The following is an 18,843-nucleotide window of genomic DNA, read 5'->3' on the forward strand; positions in this document are numbered from 1 at the left end:
ATGGTCATTGTTACCAATATTTGAGCACTTAAAATGTGTCAAGCACTGTTGACAAGTGCTGTATACGCATTTCTCATTTAATAAGGGGATCTATGCATTAGGTCCTCCTATTACCTTAAGTTTACAGACAAGAAAACTGGGGCATTAGAGAGGAACCTGACTTGTCCAAGGTCACTCAGCTCTTAATGGAGGAGTTGGAATTCAGACCCAGGCAGCCTGGCTCCAGAGTCTGAGCTATACAACCTGTCTCTCTCTCTCTCAAGGGACTATTAAAAACGACCTGTTCCTGAATAAAACCAGCATCATGCCTACTCGTTTGCACAGACAGATCTAGGTAAACAGTACCAAGGGTCTGTGGCTTCGAAACTCAAAATGTCGACAGCTTAGTTTTAAGAGCGGCAAAAAGAAGGGACCTCACAAAACATACTCTGGACCCTCAGGAAGCCCACCCAGATCTGAGGCTTCAGCTGGCCGCTTGCAGGGGATCTGTAACTCCAACTCCTGCTGCCCTAGTTCCACACTCACCCTCGCAAGTGAAGGCTGAAAATCACCTCCTAAACATCCATCCCCTATCTGTTCCCCTCCAACTTTCTGTGCCCAACTATCTAAATATCCTCCTGAGTGAAGGACATCAGTGCTTTTCTCAGTCCATTCTTCCCTACAACTCCCCAGCCTGAATCAGCAACCAAGAAGACAGTAAATCTCTCTCTCATCTGCCCTTTCCTCTCCAGTAGCAGCCCCCAACTCCTGTCTCCTCTCAGCCTAGGCTTTGTAATCTCGCCAGACTCTGTGTCAGGCTACTGCGGCACACGCTGGCAACAGCCTCCGTCCACACCAGGTCTTGGTAGCTGGGCCGGCTTTTTCCACGTGTGCTCTGACCACCCCTCTGCTCCAGCCAACTCACGGCCCCCACAAGACAACAAGCACTTCTAAGCCTCTAGGCGTAGTACGGGCTGTTCTCTCCATCAGGGAGCCCATCCATCTCGTCAGTTCAGCTTCTCCCTCTCAACTGGTAACTCCTAATGTATCAACAAAACTCAAGACTGATTTGAAAGTAAAACTTACCTTGATCCTTCTCTCCCCTCCAGCTGCTACCTTCTCTCTCTTCCCACCAGTGACCTCCAAATTATGGAAGCCAAAGGACATTTTCCAATGCTCATGCCCTTAACACTGGATAGAACCTTCCTTGTTCTAAAACATTCCCTTCCCTTCGCTTCCAGGATTCCCCTGCCCTCCCATGGCTCTCTTCCTCCTTCTCAGCTGCTCCTCAAGTTTCATCCTCTTCTGCCTGGCCATTTAACATTGGAGTTTTTCAACTCCTAGGCCCACTTCTCATCCATCCCCTCTCTTCCTAGGTGATCTCAATCATGCCCATGGCTTCATCCAGAACCGCTATGCAGATAATTCTCAGATTTGTACCCCCAGCCCAGACTTCTCTCAAAGGCCACTTACATGATTCAAAGGCATTTTAAGCTCAACATCTTTAAGACCGAATTTATGATCTTTCCTGCACAAACCTAATTCTCTTCCTGTGTTCCTATCCTAAAGAATGGCCCAACCATCCATCCATGTGGCAAAAGTCAGAAGTCCAGGTGTCATCTTTTGTACCCCGCCAGCATTCAATCTTGCCCCATATTTCCCTGCGAAAATCTGTCCTCCACAAGGCAGGAGGGAAACCTTTCCAAAATGAAAACTAGATCCTGATACTTGCTGCTTAAAATCAACTTCTCTTTAAAGAAAAAGCAAAATCTTCCCTCTGACTACCAAGGCACGGAGGCTTAGCCCCAGCCTTCCTCTCTAGCTTTCTCACATTCTCTGTTCTTACACAGCCTCCTCTCAGCCTCTCAAATGTAATCTGCTCCCTAACTGCACAGGTCCTTTGCACATGCTATTTCCTCTGGCTAAAGTCTCTTCCCTCCCCGTCTCCTGGTTAAGTCCTACTTTCCCTTTAGAATTCAGATCCATCATACCTTCCTTCATTTAATAAACAGCTATTGAGTACTACCACCTGCCAGGTGCTCTCTAGGTACTGGAAATACACAACAAATAAAATCAACAAAGTTCCTGCCCTCAAGGAGTTGTAATTTAGGGGTATACAGAGTGAGACTTAAGTTCAGAGATTTCTTTAGAAGTGCCTTCCCTGACCAGGTCAAAGTCCCCTATTTCACACCTATAACACCATACATCTCACCTTCATAAAACTTACCATTGTAATAAATATTCATGTATATTCATTTATTACATGACTAATGCTTGTCTCCACTATTAGAGGATACATTCCAAAAGGCAGATGCTCTCTTTGTTGTTCAATACTGAATCCCCAGTGCCTAGCATCATGCTCAGCACACAGCAGAAATTCACTAGACATCTGATGAATGACTAAAGGAATCGTGTAACAGCCAGCACAGATGGTTAATTTCCCCTGTACAAGGTTGGGACTAAGAGTAAGTGTTCTCAGCAGACCGGGTCAGTGAGCAGCTCCCTCTTCTGGACTCCCCTGGCACTTCCCACGCACTACACGTTACATGTGTCTCTGTATTCACACCTGGTCTCTCTGTTATGGTTCCTGTCTCTCACTAGATAATGAGCTCCTCTGCACTTAGCATAATACCTTGCACATAGCAGATGCTCCATAAAATGATTACTGCCTGAAGGAGTGCCTGCTTCTCTGCTATTCCCAGTAACTGGCTGAGTGCCTGGCCCTCAACAAGCACTCAGTATTTGTTGAATGGATACAGATATACTTACCTTGTACTCACCATGTGCCAGATACTGAGCTAAGCACTTTACACTTATCACATTTAATTCTCACAACAACTCTATAAGGTAGATATTCTTATCCCCTTTCAAAGATCAGGAAAGTGTCTGATTGACAACCTGTGAACACTGTCTAACGTGTCCTGATTTCAGTCATTAGAATCTAATCTACCATCACAATTTTTGCATACTATGTCTCCCATTTACTTAATATTTTCATTAAAATGAATACAAAATAACCCTCAATGTTCCTAAGTCTTATAAAAAGCTAAGCAATAATATCTATAGGGACTTCCCTGGTGGCACAGTGGTTAAGGATCCACCTGTGGGGATTCTTAACCCCACAAGGTAACATAGGTTTGATCCCTGGTCTGGGAAGATCCCACATGCCACGGAGCAACTAAGCCCGTGCACCACACCTACTGAGCCTGCGCTCTAGAGCCCGAGAGCCACAACTGCTGGGCCCATGTGCCACAGCTGCTGAAGCCGCGTGCCTGGAGCCCACGCTCCACAACAGCGGAGGCCGCCGCAATGAGAGGCCAGCACACCGCAACAAACAGTGGCCCCCGCTCACAGCAGCTAGAGAGGGCCCGCATGCAGCAGCGAAGACCCAACACAGCCAAATAATAAATAAATAAAATAAATTTATATTTTTAAAAAATCTATAAAATCGCTGTTCTCATGTGCTTATGTTTTTAAAATATACATACACAGTACTTGATACCAAAATGAAAGATGTTCAGTCTTCATAACACCTAAAATCAACTCTCATTCCACACACCACTGTTCCCAGAGCTGCGCTCTACTCTCATATTCTTATTAAACCCCATTCCTCTCAGTTCTGCTGCTGAATCTCTTTTGACAAAATAACCAAAATCTCCCCTAATGATCTATCTGTGAGAACAACCAACTCAGCGCATCTAGCAGAACTGAGGGAGTTCTCTCTACTCAGCTGAAAGCAACAACAGCTGAGCAGGACACATCCCACTACATGGAAGTGACAGTAACAGAGACTCTCTCTCAATGGATTTCTTTAGTGTATACCTCTAATAAGGAAATTCACCAGCTCCAAAATGTCCATACAAACTCCCTTCCTTCCACTGCTTACAATGTACACATCACACCATCACCACAGCACATTTCATAAGTGATTAAAATGAAGTACGTGATTAACCCATTTATTTTCCGATTAAGAGGCACATTAAGAAGATTTCATTTCTATTAAGCTAAAGTTTACAATTCATTCATTCAACAAATATTTGTGGAACTCCCTCTTCATTAGGCATTAGCAATGGGGATGACAGTAGGAGAAAAAATAAAATGTCAATCAACATACATTTACCACTACTACCATGTAATAGTACTCTTACATTTACCGCTACTACCATGTAATAGTACTACTAAGAGCTAATACTGATTACACCCATTACTACATGCCATCACCATGCCAACCAACCTACATCCATCACTTGTGAGCTGAGTACTATAACTATCTCCATCTTACAGATGAGAAAACAAAGATTCTGAAAGGTTTGGTAAGCTGCACAGGTTACTGAGTGGTGTAGCTGTGAAGTCAAGATCTTGAAGCCAACCAATGTGACTTTAGAGTCTGTATTATGAACAAAAAGCCCACAGCTAATCATGTAATTACCCCCAAATCACACTGCACTGCAGCTGTCTGGATGGCTTCAGCCTATGTCTTCAGCCCTGACCAATGTGCCCTCAAACTCATTACATCAGCAGAGAACACCTATAGGGGCATGAGTTCAACCTAAGTCCACGTGCAGCTCTAAATCATAAGACAGATAAAAAGGCATCATTTGAGGGTTCCCTGGTGGCACAGTGATTAAGAATCAGCCTGCCAATGCAGGGGACACGGGTTCGAGCCCTGGTCCGGGAAGACCCCACACACCGCAGAGCAACTAAGTCCGTGTGCCACAACTACTGAGCCTGTGCTCTACAGCCAGCGAGCCACAACTACTGAGCCCGAGTACCACAACCACTGAAGCCCGTGCACCTAGAGCCTGTGCTCCGCAACAAGAGAAGCCAGCGCAATGAAGAGTAGCCCCCGCTCGCCGCAACTAGAGAAAGCCCACGTGCAGCAACAAAGACCCAGCGCGGCCAAAAATTAATTAATTGATTGATTAATTAATTTTAAAAAGTATCATTTCAGTTAGAGTGAGAGCGCCTCACTCCTCACTCCTCCAGGAGGCCCCTGGACAGAATCCTATGGTCCCACAGAATTTTGAAACAGACCAGCAGAAAACTCTCATCCTGCATTCAGATCCGCCAAAATTTAACATTAGCCTAATATTCCAATTTTATCTCCTACACCTTACGATACAAAACCTCTACTGGTCAAGACTGCTCCACCCTATGTCTCCCAACTGTCTGTTCTCTCTCTTTCCCAAGCCCTTTACAGACACTGTGGGCCTTCCATACAGTACCTGCACCAGCATTGTCTGAACTCACTTGAATAAATTATAAATAGAAGCAAAACTTTTAAAATTATAATTATAATATAATAATTATTAAATAATTATATTATAATATAATTATAATAATAGCTACCATTCAAAGGGCCTTTCGTGGGCCAGTCACTTACTAGGCATAATATGATTTCACTTTATCTTTACAATGATCCCATGAGGAAGGCATCACAACTCCCATTTTACAGAGAGATGGAGCCAGAACTAAAAACTTGGGCTAGCGACTCTGCTGCCTGTACTCTTTTCTCTTGAACAAAACTAATTTTATTAGGAGGTACATTGACCTGGAGGGTTTAAAACAACATGAGGGAAGTCTGTTTCATTAACAGTCACACACAGGAAGGAAATATTGGGCAGCAACAAGAGATAGCTGTCAGGAAGAAATCTGAATAAGCACAGCTCTCATATAGCAGGGATTAGCAAACTTTCTGTAAAGGGCCAGAGAGTAAATATTAGGCTTTTGGGGCCAGATAAGTCTCTTCAGTAATTACTCAACTCTACTGTTAAAGTGCAATAGCAGCCATAGCAATATGTGAGTGATGGGGCGTGGCTGTGTTCCAATAAACTTTTATTTACAAAAACAGGCTTCAAGCTGGATTTGACCCTGGGGGCCATTATGCAGATGATGGTTGGCAGACACTGGACAATTTTCTTAACCTTTCTGAGCTTGCGTTTCCTCCTCTATTACAGGATAATATTTCTGACCATATAGAATGAAGACAACTCAAGATAACATATCCAGGGTACCTGGCACATATGAGACATTCAATAAATAATAACAATTACTGATTCTAGTCTCGGCCACAAAATATTTAAGCCAAGGACATCAGAAACTCTCAAAGACTATTGGATTACATAGAAACAAACAAAACACACACAGAGAGACATTCTGGCCCACTGGCAAAAATGGGACATTTTGAGCATCAAAAACAATAACAATTGCAATGGATTGCAAGACATCAACAGGGACTACCAGTTCTGACCAGGACAGAAATAAACGTACTGAATTTACCAGCCTGTCATAAATAACTGTAAAACTGAACAAAATAGATGAAGCTGAGATGCTGGACAGGTACAGAAAGGACAAGGCCGTGACCCTTGAAAGAATGTAAACAGTATGACAATAGAACAAATGATGGGAGTTTAAATATATTGTTATAAGGTCCTTTCCTTATTCGTGATGTGGCAAAATAATAATTCAAAGTATACTGTGATAAGTTAAGATGCATATTACAATCTCTAGAGCAACCTCTAAAAAAATAAGTAAGCTAAAAAGCCAATAGAAGAGGGCTTCCCTGGTGGCGCAGTGGTTGAGAGTCCGCCTGCGGATGCAGGGGACACGGGTTCGTGCCCCGGTCCGGGAAGATCCCACATGCCGCGGAGCGGCTGGGCCCGTGAGCCATGGCCGCTGAGCCTGAGCATTCGGAGCCTGTGCTCCGCAACGGGAGAGGCCACAACAGTGAGAGGCCTGCGTACCGCAAAAAAAAAAAAAAAAAAAAAAAAAAGCCAATAGAAGAGATAAACTGGAATATTAAAAAAAAAAAAAAAAGATTCAATCTAAGACAGGAAAGGAGGAGGAAAAAAATGGATAAACAAATAGAAAACAAGATGGTAAACTTAAACCCAACAGCATAGTTACAAAAAAATATAAATGAACTAAATCACCAATTAAAAGACAGAGATTGCCAGAATGGATAAAAAACAAGTCCCTACTATACACTGTGTACAAGAGATAGATTAGTGTGACAACACCTGAATCCACTGATTCAACTTTATCATAACTAAAAATGAAACAATCAGATATTATGCATCCACTGATAGGAAGCACACAGCACTGCCTATGAACTATTTCTGCCAAGAAAACTGACCCTGATTATAATTAAGCCTTAAGAGCTAACTATCAGTTTTAGGAATTAAAGAGATAAGGAAATATGTTCAAAAACAGCATGAGGATGCAATCAATCAAAAGCAGAATGTGGAAAATTCTCCAGGACAAGTGACCTGGCTTGTTCCATAAATAAAAGATGGGGGCGGGGACTGTTATAGATGAAAAGGGTCTTGAGAAACATCAACAAATGCAATGTGTGGACCTTGTTTAGACCCTGATTCAAACCAACATTTTTTGTTAGCTCAAGATGACTAAACACAGACTGGGAATTAAATGACATTAAAGAATTATTATTAATCTTGCTAGGTGAAATAAAAGGACTGTCATGTTAAAAAAAGTATAGATGTATGTCAAATATGTCTGGTATTTGCTATAAAACACACCAGCAAAAAAATAAAATAAATAAGGAGAGGGAGAATAAATGTAATAAAAATGGCAAAATGTGAACACTTGTTCAAACTGGCAAATGGTATGAGAAGAGCTCATTATATGTTCCCACCACTTTTGTGAATGTTTGCAAACTTCCATAATAAAAGATTGAAACAAAAAGAGCTGTTGTTCTTTTAACTCGCACTAGAATGTAAGTTCTCTGAAGGCAGTGATTTTGACTGGTTGATCCACCACTGCATGCCCAGGGCCCAGCCCAGGGCAGTAAACAACCTAGCAATAGTAGTTCATACAAAAGTGGGCTAAACTGTCAATCCAGTGGGTCAGGTACTCATCACCCTCCTCACAAGAACCACTGGTCTTGAAGGAAGCAAAGGGCAGGAGCTCTGAGAGCCAGGGAGGATCCCAGGACAGGCCTGAGGCAAAGGGACTAAGCGGCTAATTAGACAAGTTACTGCTCACTAAAAGGCACTGTCCTCTGCAGAAGATTATATTTCCCTAACCTGTTGAACCCAGGCATGCCCAAGGGACTTGCTTTAGGCAAAGAAATGAGAAAGATAAAAGAAGTGGCAAGTATCTCTTCTGAGCAGAAGTTTTAAAAGCCATGCTTTCATTTGTACACAGTTCAGAAAGAGACTCCTCATCAGGCTAAATCCCGTTTTTGTTTTCCTCTGGGCGGGGGGGGGGGGGCGCCCCCACGCCCTGTGGCATGCGGAATCTTAGTTCTCTGACCAGGGATCAAACCCGCGCCTCCTGTATTGGGAGTGTGGAGTCTTAACCACTGGACCGCCAGGGAAGTCCCCAGGCTAAATCTTAGACTGAAGAAACATGGAGCAAAGCCCCAGCTGACCCTTGATGGCCATATAGTAAGAGCAAAAAATAAACTTCAGTCATAAGCCATTCAGATTTGGGGTCATTTCTACACTAATACAAGAAAGGAGAGGCAGAATTCTAAAGATGCCATCTTTAGATATCCATCTACTGAATATTTATTTAAACTAATAGAGAACTGCCATGAAGGGATTTTGCAGGTGTAATTAAAGCCCCAAATCAGCTGACCTTAAAATTTAGAGTTTATCCAGGTAGGCCTGACCCAAGCAGGTAAGTCCTTTAACAGCAGAGTTTTCTCCGACTGGGAGCAGGAGGTCAGAGAGACCTGAAGAGTAAGAAGGACTCGACATGCCATTGCTGACTTAAATGGGGAGGGGGAAGATGAGAAGAAATTCAGTGCCTTGAGGAGCAGAGAGCAGTCCTTGGCTTCACAGCCAGCAAGAAAACGGGGATCTGAGACCTACAATCACAAGGAAGTGGATTCTGCCAACCACCTGAAGGAGCTTGAAGTAGATTCTTCCCCAGAGCCTCCAGGTAAGAGCCCAGCCTGGCTAACACCTTCATTTCGACCCATGAGACACTAAGCAGAGAGCCTGGCGAAGCCTGCCTGGACTTCTGACCTACAGAACTATCCGGTCATAAATGAATGTTGTTTTAAATCACTAAGTTTATAGTAATTTGTTACACAACCTTAGAAAACTAATACACAAGGTTTATGTGAGAAACCTGGCGCTAATTCCTTACCCTAGCTGTCTGTGCTGCTGTAATGAATAAAATATAAATTCACAATTTAAGACTGTTCCTAAATCCAAGAAAGGTTTCAGTTATGATGCATCTTCCTCCTCAAAGGTCCAAAAAGTGTATCGAAATGCCTGATGCTGTGACTATCAGTGTTCAATAAAGGTGAATGCTCCCCATCTTGAACTCCTTTATTATTTATTAGGGACACACATAGGACACTTAACAAGTACAGTCTCATTGTAAATGTTTCAGTAAAAGCTACAGTAAAAGTTTCTAAAGAATCTATGACTTGCTCTCCTTTATATTCTACTAAAACACCTGGCATGGTCCTAACATATATTAGGCATTCAAAAAACAAACAAAAAAAGGATCTGTCAGATTGGTATAAATATTTATTATATTGGGTCATCCTTTGTTATCCTCAAACGAGCAAGAGTTAGTTTTGAAGTACACAAAAGGAACCCAGTGAAGGGATGAGGCCACCAAGACAAAAGTGGTCTTTACCTTTACATCTGGCACCTGGGCACCAAGGCTGCTGAGTCCCACGATGGAGTAGAAAGCAGATTCCAAACTTGTGAAAGGGCGATCCAGCGAGGCTTTCAGTCTTTCCACGTCATGCCTAGTGAGGTAGTGAGTGGGCGTCAGAGCATGGGCGCTGGCTATGATTGTCAGGGCCAACAGGAAGACAGTGCTTGAACCTTGGGGGGAAACGACTATTAAATAAATACACTCCACACTATTCCAAAGTTCTATACAAAGTTCCAACGATGAGGCACACCAAGGTCTGGGAACAAAATTATGTGAGGAAGGGTGAGAGAACTGGGAGGTTCAACCTGGAGACACGCCTTGGGGAAGTGGTGGGCATGGTCTTCAACTCTCTGAACGACAGTCCTCCCAGGAGCCTCTGTGCCTCTAAAGCAAGGGACTCATCATGCCATTCCCGTCTCAAGTACATTTGTAACTCGTATGCTTCGTAGGACAAACCCAATCCTGAATCCTCCCCGTGGCCTTGCCCGTTTCCCAACCAGATCTCCTCCCTCACTCTTTCATCTGTTGCTCTCTGCCCTCCTCTCGGTTCCTCTCAGTACTCGTGTTCTTTCCCACCCAGCTCTTTTGCATGCCTTCTCCTGCTTACTTCCAACTTTCAGATTTCGAGTATCTCTTCCTTAAGAAGCCACCCAACAGCCCTCCTTTGGATGAGGTCCCAGTACTATGAAGTAACAAAGAACGAGGTTTCTGGGGCCAGGTTTAAATCCTAGCTCTGTCACTTCTTAGCAAGGTGGCCATGGCAGTTACAATGTGACCAGCTGTGCCTCAGTTTTCTCAAGTATAAAGTGGGATAATAACAGTATCTATCTCAGGGTTGTTAGGATTACATGTGTTAATACAGAAAACGTTAGTGACTGGCACATATATAAGTGCTATATAAATGTTAGCAACTCCTTCTATTACATTACTGTTGTTGTTGTTCCTATATCCGCTCACAGCAACCTGCACTTCTATGTAGAATTTTTCACAACTAAAATTAGTAGTGTAATGTCTGATTCCTCTGCTAAACTGTAAGCTTCATGAGGATAGAGACCATTGCTTTTATTCATCCCAGTACTTCCAGGTCTAGCACATTGTTTGGCACATAGCAGTACTGAAATAATATTTGCTGAATAAATGGAAAGAAAAATCAATCCTCATCCATTATGCCCCAGGGGACAGAGAGAAATCCTAGGAGTGGAACATTTCTACTTTTCATTTGGAAAAAAACACTTTCAAATGGGCAGCTTCATGAACAGTCTGCCTTCCAAGTAATAGTAATCACAAGGTTAACATTAATGATTAATGCTCCTTTGCCTATAGCGTCAAATTTAGTTTGAACTAGAACCCCTTAAAAAAGGTATTTTACAAATAAGAAAACTGAGGACCCGAACAGCTTGGAGATAGCCAATCTTGGACTCAAACCCAGGTCTACCTATGGAGTTCGCACTCCACTATTTTTTAGAGAATGTTGTAGAAGGGATGCCTACACTAGGGGCATGAGTGTTAGTGCTATTTAAGTCCTCGTGTGTGTTAAATAACCTAAAGAATGCAAAAGCTCTTGAAAAAAACTAGAAAGAGATCTATAATGTGGATCATCATTCATCAAATATTTATTAAATACCTACTATGTACCAAGCACTATTTCTGGTGTTAAAAACACAACAGGAAACAAAACAAAAACCCCTAACCTCATGGAGCTTACATTCTAGTTGGAAAAGAAAGACATTACACAAAATAATTATGAAACATTATTTATCATCTTAGAAGGTGAAAAGTGCTATGGAGAAAAATAAAGCACAGAAGGACTATCTGGGAAGAGCTGTAATTTTAAATACGGTAGCCTGTGAAGCCCAAGAAATAAAGATATTGTGTGTAAACCTGAAGGAAAAGAAGGAGCAAGTCATAAAGATATTTGGAGGGAAATTATCCCAAGAAAAGCAAGGGCAAATACCCTGAATCAGGAGTGCAGTTTGTGTTTTTTGCATTAGCAAAGAGAACAATATGGCTGGAGAGGATTAAGCAAGGGGTGAGAAGTAGGGACAAGGTAACAGACGTAGCAGAGGCCAAATCCAGAGGGCATTATAGGGACTTTGGCTTTTATAAAGTGAGATGGGAGCCACGGGAAAATCTTGAGCAGAGGAGTGACTCGACTTACATTTTACGTAGCAGAGGCCAAATCCAGAGGGCATTATAGGGACTTTGGCTTTTATAAAGTGAGATGGGAGCCACGGGAAAATCTTGAGCAGAGGAGTGACTCTACATTTTAACAGGAACTTTGTGTTGAGAATAAACAATACTGTGTTGAGATTATAGAGAAGTAAGGATAGAAGACTACTGCCATAACCCAGGAAAAAAGATGTTGGTGGTCTAAGCCAGGGTGACAGCAATGGAGGTACTGAGAAGTGGTTGAAGTCTCGCTAGAATTCAAAGTTAAAGCCAGAACTGATAATGGGTCGAAAGATGTAAAAGAGGAATCAAGATACTTATGCTGAACCCCCAGTGCCTTGAATACATGCACGCATTCAATACCTTAAGATCTAGTGAGTAACTATGACTAGCTTTTGCCAGCTCGACTGTAAGTTCCCCTAACACAGCATCTGTGCCAGAATCCTGATATCCCCACCTCATATTAATCATAACTGCGGGGTCTAAAATTTGAGCACCTAACACCTGTACGGTATGCCCACACTACGCTAAGTAGTTAGTCATTAAATCCTCACAACATCCAAGTGAGTGCAGTTTACAGACCATGAAATTGAGTCTCCGAAATAGTTACCTGCCCTAAGACACAACTAGCTGAGAACCAAACTGTAGGAACTCTATTATCCTCAACCTCTCAAATAATGGAACAGTGAGCTCACTGACTTATTCACTGTTACCTGGGGCAAGTTACTTTCCTTCTCTGATATTCCATCTGTCAAATGGAAATAATAACAGTACACATTTCCCAAGCTGTTGTGAGACTACATGAGGTTCCATCCTGCACAGTGCCCACTCAACACCTAGCAATATAGTTAAGCTTACTGAGTGCTTACTTAGTGCCGCACTGTTCCACGCTATGCAAAGAGATTATCTGATTTAACACTCACCGTAATTCATGAGGTAGATAACTTAACTAACCTATTTTACAGATGAGAAACTGAGGGGCAGAGAAGTTAAGTAACTTGCACAGGGTCACATTAACGAATACATGGCAGACTGCAAGTCTGTACCAGAGACTCTAACTTCAGGACTCATGCTCTAAGCTCCCAAAGAGAGATAACTGACTGTCTTGCCCCTTTCATTAAAAAGGAAATCATGGTCCAAAAACAGGACGATTTGGCCAAAAGCTCACTCTTAGGCCTCCTGGCCCGGAAGCCCGCGCAAGACAAATGAATGAGTTAAGCCAGCCCGAGCGTTATCTGCGGCCGCGGTCCCTGGCTGGGCCTCGGGGGGACCCGCAGCTCCGCGCCGCACCCGTACCCAACCCCTCCTCCGCGGCAGTCCCACCCGCTGGCCAACCCTTCGTCAGACCCTCGACCCCAAGAGCCCGAGCCCGAGCCCGAGCCCATGCCCATGCCCCTGCCCCGCAGGGAAAGGGGATCCCGCCTAGCCGGCTCCTGCGTGGCGAGCACTAGTCTCCTGCGGGCCGCGGGACCCCGTTGTCGAGCCACGCGCAACGCCTCACCCGGCGGCGCCATTCCTCCTAGCAGGTCCCACCAGAGCCCGAGACACAAGCGGACTTCCGCGCGGGAAAGTGGCTCCAAGAGTGCACCGGAGGGGACGCCAGGGATTCGCGGCAGACCCCGCGTGCTAGAATGGGCTCTAGGCACAGGTCAGTCCCCGCCGTCCCGCTGGGCCGGGTCGCTCCCAGCAGCTGAGGCCGGAATTCCAGTCCTCGCGCGCAGAGTGCGCTGCAGTCCTCGCGTACAGGCCAGGCCCGCTTCCCCCCCGCGCCCTGGCCCACTTGGAACCGACCGCCTCGCAACCTTCCCATTCCGTGCGCTGCCGGCACGCGGTTGGACAAGGCCTTGGGGTGGACCTCATACGCCTCCTCCTGTGATTGGCCGATTGCACTGTCACTCAGTCGTTTCTCTGCAGCCCGGCCGATTTTAAAGGAATAGGAAGGGTCCGGTGGGGAAGGGCCAGCAATGTTCGAGGGGTTTTGGGTTTTGTTAGAAAATTAAAAATTATGGCAACTTTCTCCAAAGATTGTTTCGGTTCTTAATAACTGACCTGCGAGTCAGTTATGATTTTTTAACTGATTTGCACAGCATTTGTATGAGGAGAATATTAGCCCAATTTTACAGACGAAGTAACAGTCTTAAAAAAGGAAGTGGCTTATCTAAGAACTCAATAATAGCTAACTCCGATTATTGGGAGTTTACGGGATAGCCTGACAGTGTACGGGGCACTCCATGTACACTATTTCATTTACTCCTCATCACCATTCTGTGAAATATGCACTATTTGTATTCCCATTTTATAGAGAAGGAAACTAAAATATTTGAACCCGGACAGTCTGACTCCATAATCTGTGCTTTTAACTATTATGAACATATAAAGTATTCACTATGCGATAACTCTTACTATAATTAGTGTCCCGGAAATTATTATCCTAAATAAGGGAGAGTCAATTCTTTCTATGTCTGGTACTGTGCTGTTGGGTACGGTATACTAGCCATTAAATATGTGGATATTTTAATTTGAATTTAAATTAATTAAAATTAAAAATTCAGTTTGTCAGTTGTACTTACCACATCTCAAGCACTCAGTAGCCACATGTGGCTGGTGGAGATCATGTTGGACCGTGCAGAATTATAGAACATTTCCATTACCACAGAAAATTCTATTGGACAGCACTGATCTAGAATATATAAAGAACTCTTCCAACTCAGTAATAAGACAACCAATGGTGTGCTGAAGCCTCATACTGGCTTGGAGAGTCAACTGTTAAATTTATCAGGAATTTTGATAAACAACAAGGTCCTATTGTATAGCACAGGGAACAGTATTCAATATCCTGTAATAAAACAAAATGGAAAGGAATATGAAAAAGTGTATATATGTATAACTGAATCAGTTTGCTGTACACCAGAAACTAACACAACATTGTAAATTAACTATACTTCAATAAACATATATATAAATAAAAGGAACTTTGCAAATTGGTTGTTAAATACAGCTATTTAGAAAAATTAAACTATACGCACTTACAATGAAATAAAGTGTATTGAAAACCAAAGTCATCATTTCCTAATTATTTTGCTGTATTTTACCATCATCTGTGTTTTTGTGCTAGCTTATATCTATAATATCTGAATAGTGAAAATCTTATATCATGGTGTGGTACTACACATCTCTTCCCAGTAACATTGATAGCTGAATTTTGGCTACAATAGGAATATTTACCCCATACAATCAGCACATGGTACAGACCAGCGCTTGACTTATTGCTTTGTTACTGTGTAAACTTAATGTTGGAGAAAATGTTAATAGAGATTAAACTTAAAAGTATATCGCATGGATCAATTTCACATTGTCAATAGCACAAAAACTTGAGGAAATATTCTTCTCCTGTTTGAAAACTATTATCCCATTCAGAAAAGAAGTCACTTCTAAAGTTTCAGTTACATCTTACTCATTAATATAAATGAAAATATCAAACTTCACAACTACACTGAGAGTCTTTTTTAAACATTTACCAACATACCTTTGCAAGCAATCCAATAAAAAACATGGGCAAAAGATTTGAGTAGACACTTCATCAAAGATATACAAATAGCAAATAAGCACGTGAAAAGATGACCAACAGCACTGCATATTAAACCACAGTGAAATATTGCTACACATCCACTGGAACAGTTAATAATAAAAAGACCAACAATACCAAATATTGGCAATTATGTGGAGCAACTGAAACTCTCATACACTGCTGACAGAAATGTGAAGTGTGGGCTTCCCTGGTGGTGCAGTGGTTAAGAATCCATCTGCCAATGCAGGGGACACGGGTTCGAGGCCTGGTCCGGGAAGATCCCACATGCTGTGGAGCAACTAAGCCCACGCGCCAAAACTACTGAGCCTGTGCTCTAGAGCCCAAGAGCCATAACTACTGAAGCCCACATGCCTAGAGCCCGTGCTCTGCAACAAGAGAAGCCACCACAGTGAGAAGCCCGTGCACCGCAGTGAAGAGTAGCCCCCACTCGCTGCAACTAGAGAAAGCCCACATGCAGCAATGAAGACCCAACGCAGCCAAAAATAAACAAATAAAATAAATAAATTTTTTTAAAAAAGAAATGTAAAGTGCAACAGGCATTTTGGAAAACAGATTGGCAACTTGCTTTTTCATTCACTAATATAGGCTAGACATTCAGCAAATATAGATCTATCCAGTCATTCACTGAATCAATATTTATTGAGCATTGCCATGTGCCAGGCACTATTCTAGTCTCTTAGAATACATTCATGAACAAAACAGCCAAACATACAAACAAGAAAATGAAATAAATTTTTAAAAAAGAATAAGAAAAAATATATTAAAAAACAACAACAAGAAGAAAAACTAAAAAAATTTTTAAATAGCCAAAGATCCTTGCCCTCATGGAGCTTACATTTTAGCAGGAGGAAAGAGATGATAAATAATATCATTAACAAGTGAATGATACATTAGAAGGTGTTGTGTGCTATAGAAAAAAGAAAAAGTAAGAAAGAGTAAAGGGGATTGAGGGAGGTGAGGATGGTGTTCTACCTCAGTCTCTTTAACAGTGGCATGGTATCTCTTACCTATCCATTCACTCCTCATGAGGCTGACAGTATGCTAGGTACTGGGGATGAAACCACAGCAATGCATTTCGGGGGGCTCCAAGGAGCTCTGGTTCTCAACGCAGAAAGAATTCAGTGAGAGGCAACATGATAAGAAGTGATTTATTAGAACAGAACGCTTGTGAGATTTACAAGTGGGTGGGCAAGAGGGTGCCATGCTCAGAACTTAGTGGGCTACAGTTTTATAATCAAAGGAAAAGTGGGGAGGGGGAGAAGACCACCTTCTTCCTCATTCTTGAGTAGACATCAAGCTTCCATCATCAGCTCCTCCTCCACGTCGGGTGAGGGAGTTTTCTTGTCCCTACATGGTCAAACTGGGACTGTCATGGCACGATGAAAATGAGCAAAAAGGTGGTAATATATACTAAAAATGGTAAGTCATCTCAGGTTTCAATATAATGTCACCTTTTCCTTATATTTTTGTTTCTAGTGTGCACAGAGGAGCATATCCTAGGAATCATTAACTTACTGAGCTCACTGGGCAGGATGTGGGTCTCATTCGACCATTGTTTTACTGTTTTAGGGCATGTCTCATGCTTCTGTTGTACGGTTTTGTTGCTAAGCAAGCCTGCTTGGTTTTGTGGTTAAGCAAACCTGCTTCCTTAGGTGATCATTAATTTACAGGGGTCTGCCATTACTTTTTCCTTTACTTATGATCCCTTAGTGGGATTAACTATTTTCATCACCCTTTACTTTGTCCCTATCAGGGATAAAACTGTGACCACCTCAGCAAGGTTTCTTCCCTCTTGGAGCTTATAGTCTGATGGGAGACAGTAAACAAACACAAATGAACTTGGTGATTGTCGGTAATGGTTAAATACTATGAAAAAAATAAATGTGGGGCTGGGGTGGGAAGAAGCTTACTTAATCTAAATTGGTGATCAATAAATGCCTCTCTGAGAAGGAAACATTTAAGCTTGCACTTGAGTGATGAGACAGAAGCAGTCCTGAAAAACTAATTTTTCTAATCCCCTCTTCATCCCTCGGATCTGTAGTCGGGAAGAAGTAGTGATCCCTTGTGCTTCTGACAATGATTCAGGAAGTGTGGATTTGCAGCTGAGCAACTTAGAGGATATTTTAAAAAGGCCCAGGTAGCCTTGAACTTACAGGTGAAAAGGGGAAATATTAGAAAGGGGGAGGAGGCAGGGCAAAGGGAATCTTTTCAAGTCAAGTCTAGCTCTTGACTATACTTTGACAATGAATTTGGTCCCTGACTTTAAGACCTTGGAATATGATTGGGAAAATGAGATAAGATGCATTATTCTAGACATATAGTAATCTAAACTTGGTCCTAAGACAGGTGATACTGAAGACTTGGACAGAGTCTAAGTGCTAGAAGGATGCTGAGAAGGGAAGGGTAGGTGTGGATGGAAGCTGGATGAGACTACAGAATAACTATCTTTCATTTTTTCTACAAACATTTATTGAGAACCAGTTGCTGGGCATACAACAGTGAATAAGACGGACATGGTCTCCACCCTCGTAGAATTTACATTATAGTGATGAAAAGGACCAAAAAAAGTAGACAGACAATAAATAAAGTAATTACAAGTTTACAGTAAATACTATGAAAAAATTGAACAAGGGGCGGAGACAAAAAATAAGGGTGATGGGAACCTACTTTAAACCATGGTTGTCAGAGAACACCTGTCTGAGATGGTGCTGTTTAAAGCTAAAGGAGGCCTCAAGGCCATGAAAGACCAACCCAGGTGAGAAGTAGAGGGAAGAGCATTTCAGGTGGGTAGAACAGCATGTGCATGAGACAGCAAAGACTACAGTGTGTCTAAGGAACTACATTCATTCACTTGTACATTCATTCAACAAATATTTATTGAAGCCCTACTGTGATCTTAACACTGATCTAGCTGCAGAATAGACACAGTGTACTTATAAACAAATGATTGGAACTCAATATAATGTGCATGATTAAGGGTTGGAGAGGGAGTAGGGAGCAGACAGAGAAAGGTTTATTAGCAACTAGAAGGATACTTAGCTAACATGGGCAAAGAGGGGATTCAGGAAAGGCATCCTGGAGCAGAGCTCTGGTGGATGAGTAGGGGTTAGCTAGGCAAAGAGAGGTAAGGGGAGGTGGGGGACAGGAAGAAGAAACATGCAGGCAGAAGGAAAGCCTGTGCAAAGATCAGAGGTGAACGAGAACATGGCTTCTAGTGGACGACAGGCATGTGGCAGGGAGGAGGAGGAATTTGCAGAAGAGGCTATTCAGGAAACCAAGAAGAGTACAAAAGTAGAGTGGTAGAAACCCTCAGACGATAGGTGTGTTAGGGAGAAACTAGGAAGACTGTTGGCCCAGTAGGAATAAGGAATTTGGTATTAGAAAATGGAGGAAGCGGGCTTCCCTGGTGGCGCGGTGGTTGAGAATCTGCCTGCCAATGCAGGGGACACGGGTTCGAGCCCTGG

At 42.7% G+C, this 18,843-nt stretch overlaps 2 protein-coding genes across 3 annotated transcripts in view; one reads left to right on the forward strand and one right to left on the reverse strand.

Moving 5' to 3' along the window:
• RPN2 (ribophorin II) overlaps positions 1-13,389 on the reverse strand; it is a 54,521-nt gene extending 41,132 nt beyond the window's left edge. For both annotated transcript variants that reach the window (XM_007104144.4, XM_028498621.2), the window contains exons 1-2: positions 13,292-13,389; positions 9,598-9,791 (exon numbers count right to left, since the gene is read on the reverse strand). In XM_007104144.4, coding sequence (XP_007104206.1) covers positions 9,598-9,791; positions 13,292-13,304 — 207 coding nt within the window. In that variant the 5' untranslated portion in view covers positions 13,305-13,389. The remainder of the gene's footprint in view (positions 1-9,597; positions 9,792-13,291) is intronic.
• MROH8 (maestro heat like repeat family member 8) overlaps positions 13,180-18,843 on the forward strand; it is a 10,360-nt gene continuing 4,696 nt past the window's right edge. The window contains 4 exon segments of the mRNA XM_028498622.2: positions 13,180-13,243; positions 13,246-13,435; positions 17,409-17,496; positions 17,498-17,534. Of these exon segments, the coding sequence (XP_028354423.1) occupies positions 13,180-13,243; positions 13,246-13,435; positions 17,409-17,496; positions 17,498-17,534 (379 nt within the window).

The sequence above is a fragment of the Physeter macrocephalus genome, chromosome 14 (assembly GCF_002837175.3).
Source record: "Physeter macrocephalus isolate SW-GA chromosome 14, ASM283717v5, whole genome shotgun sequence".
Taxonomy (NCBI): domain Eukaryota; kingdom Metazoa; phylum Chordata; class Mammalia; order Artiodactyla; family Physeteridae; genus Physeter; species Physeter macrocephalus.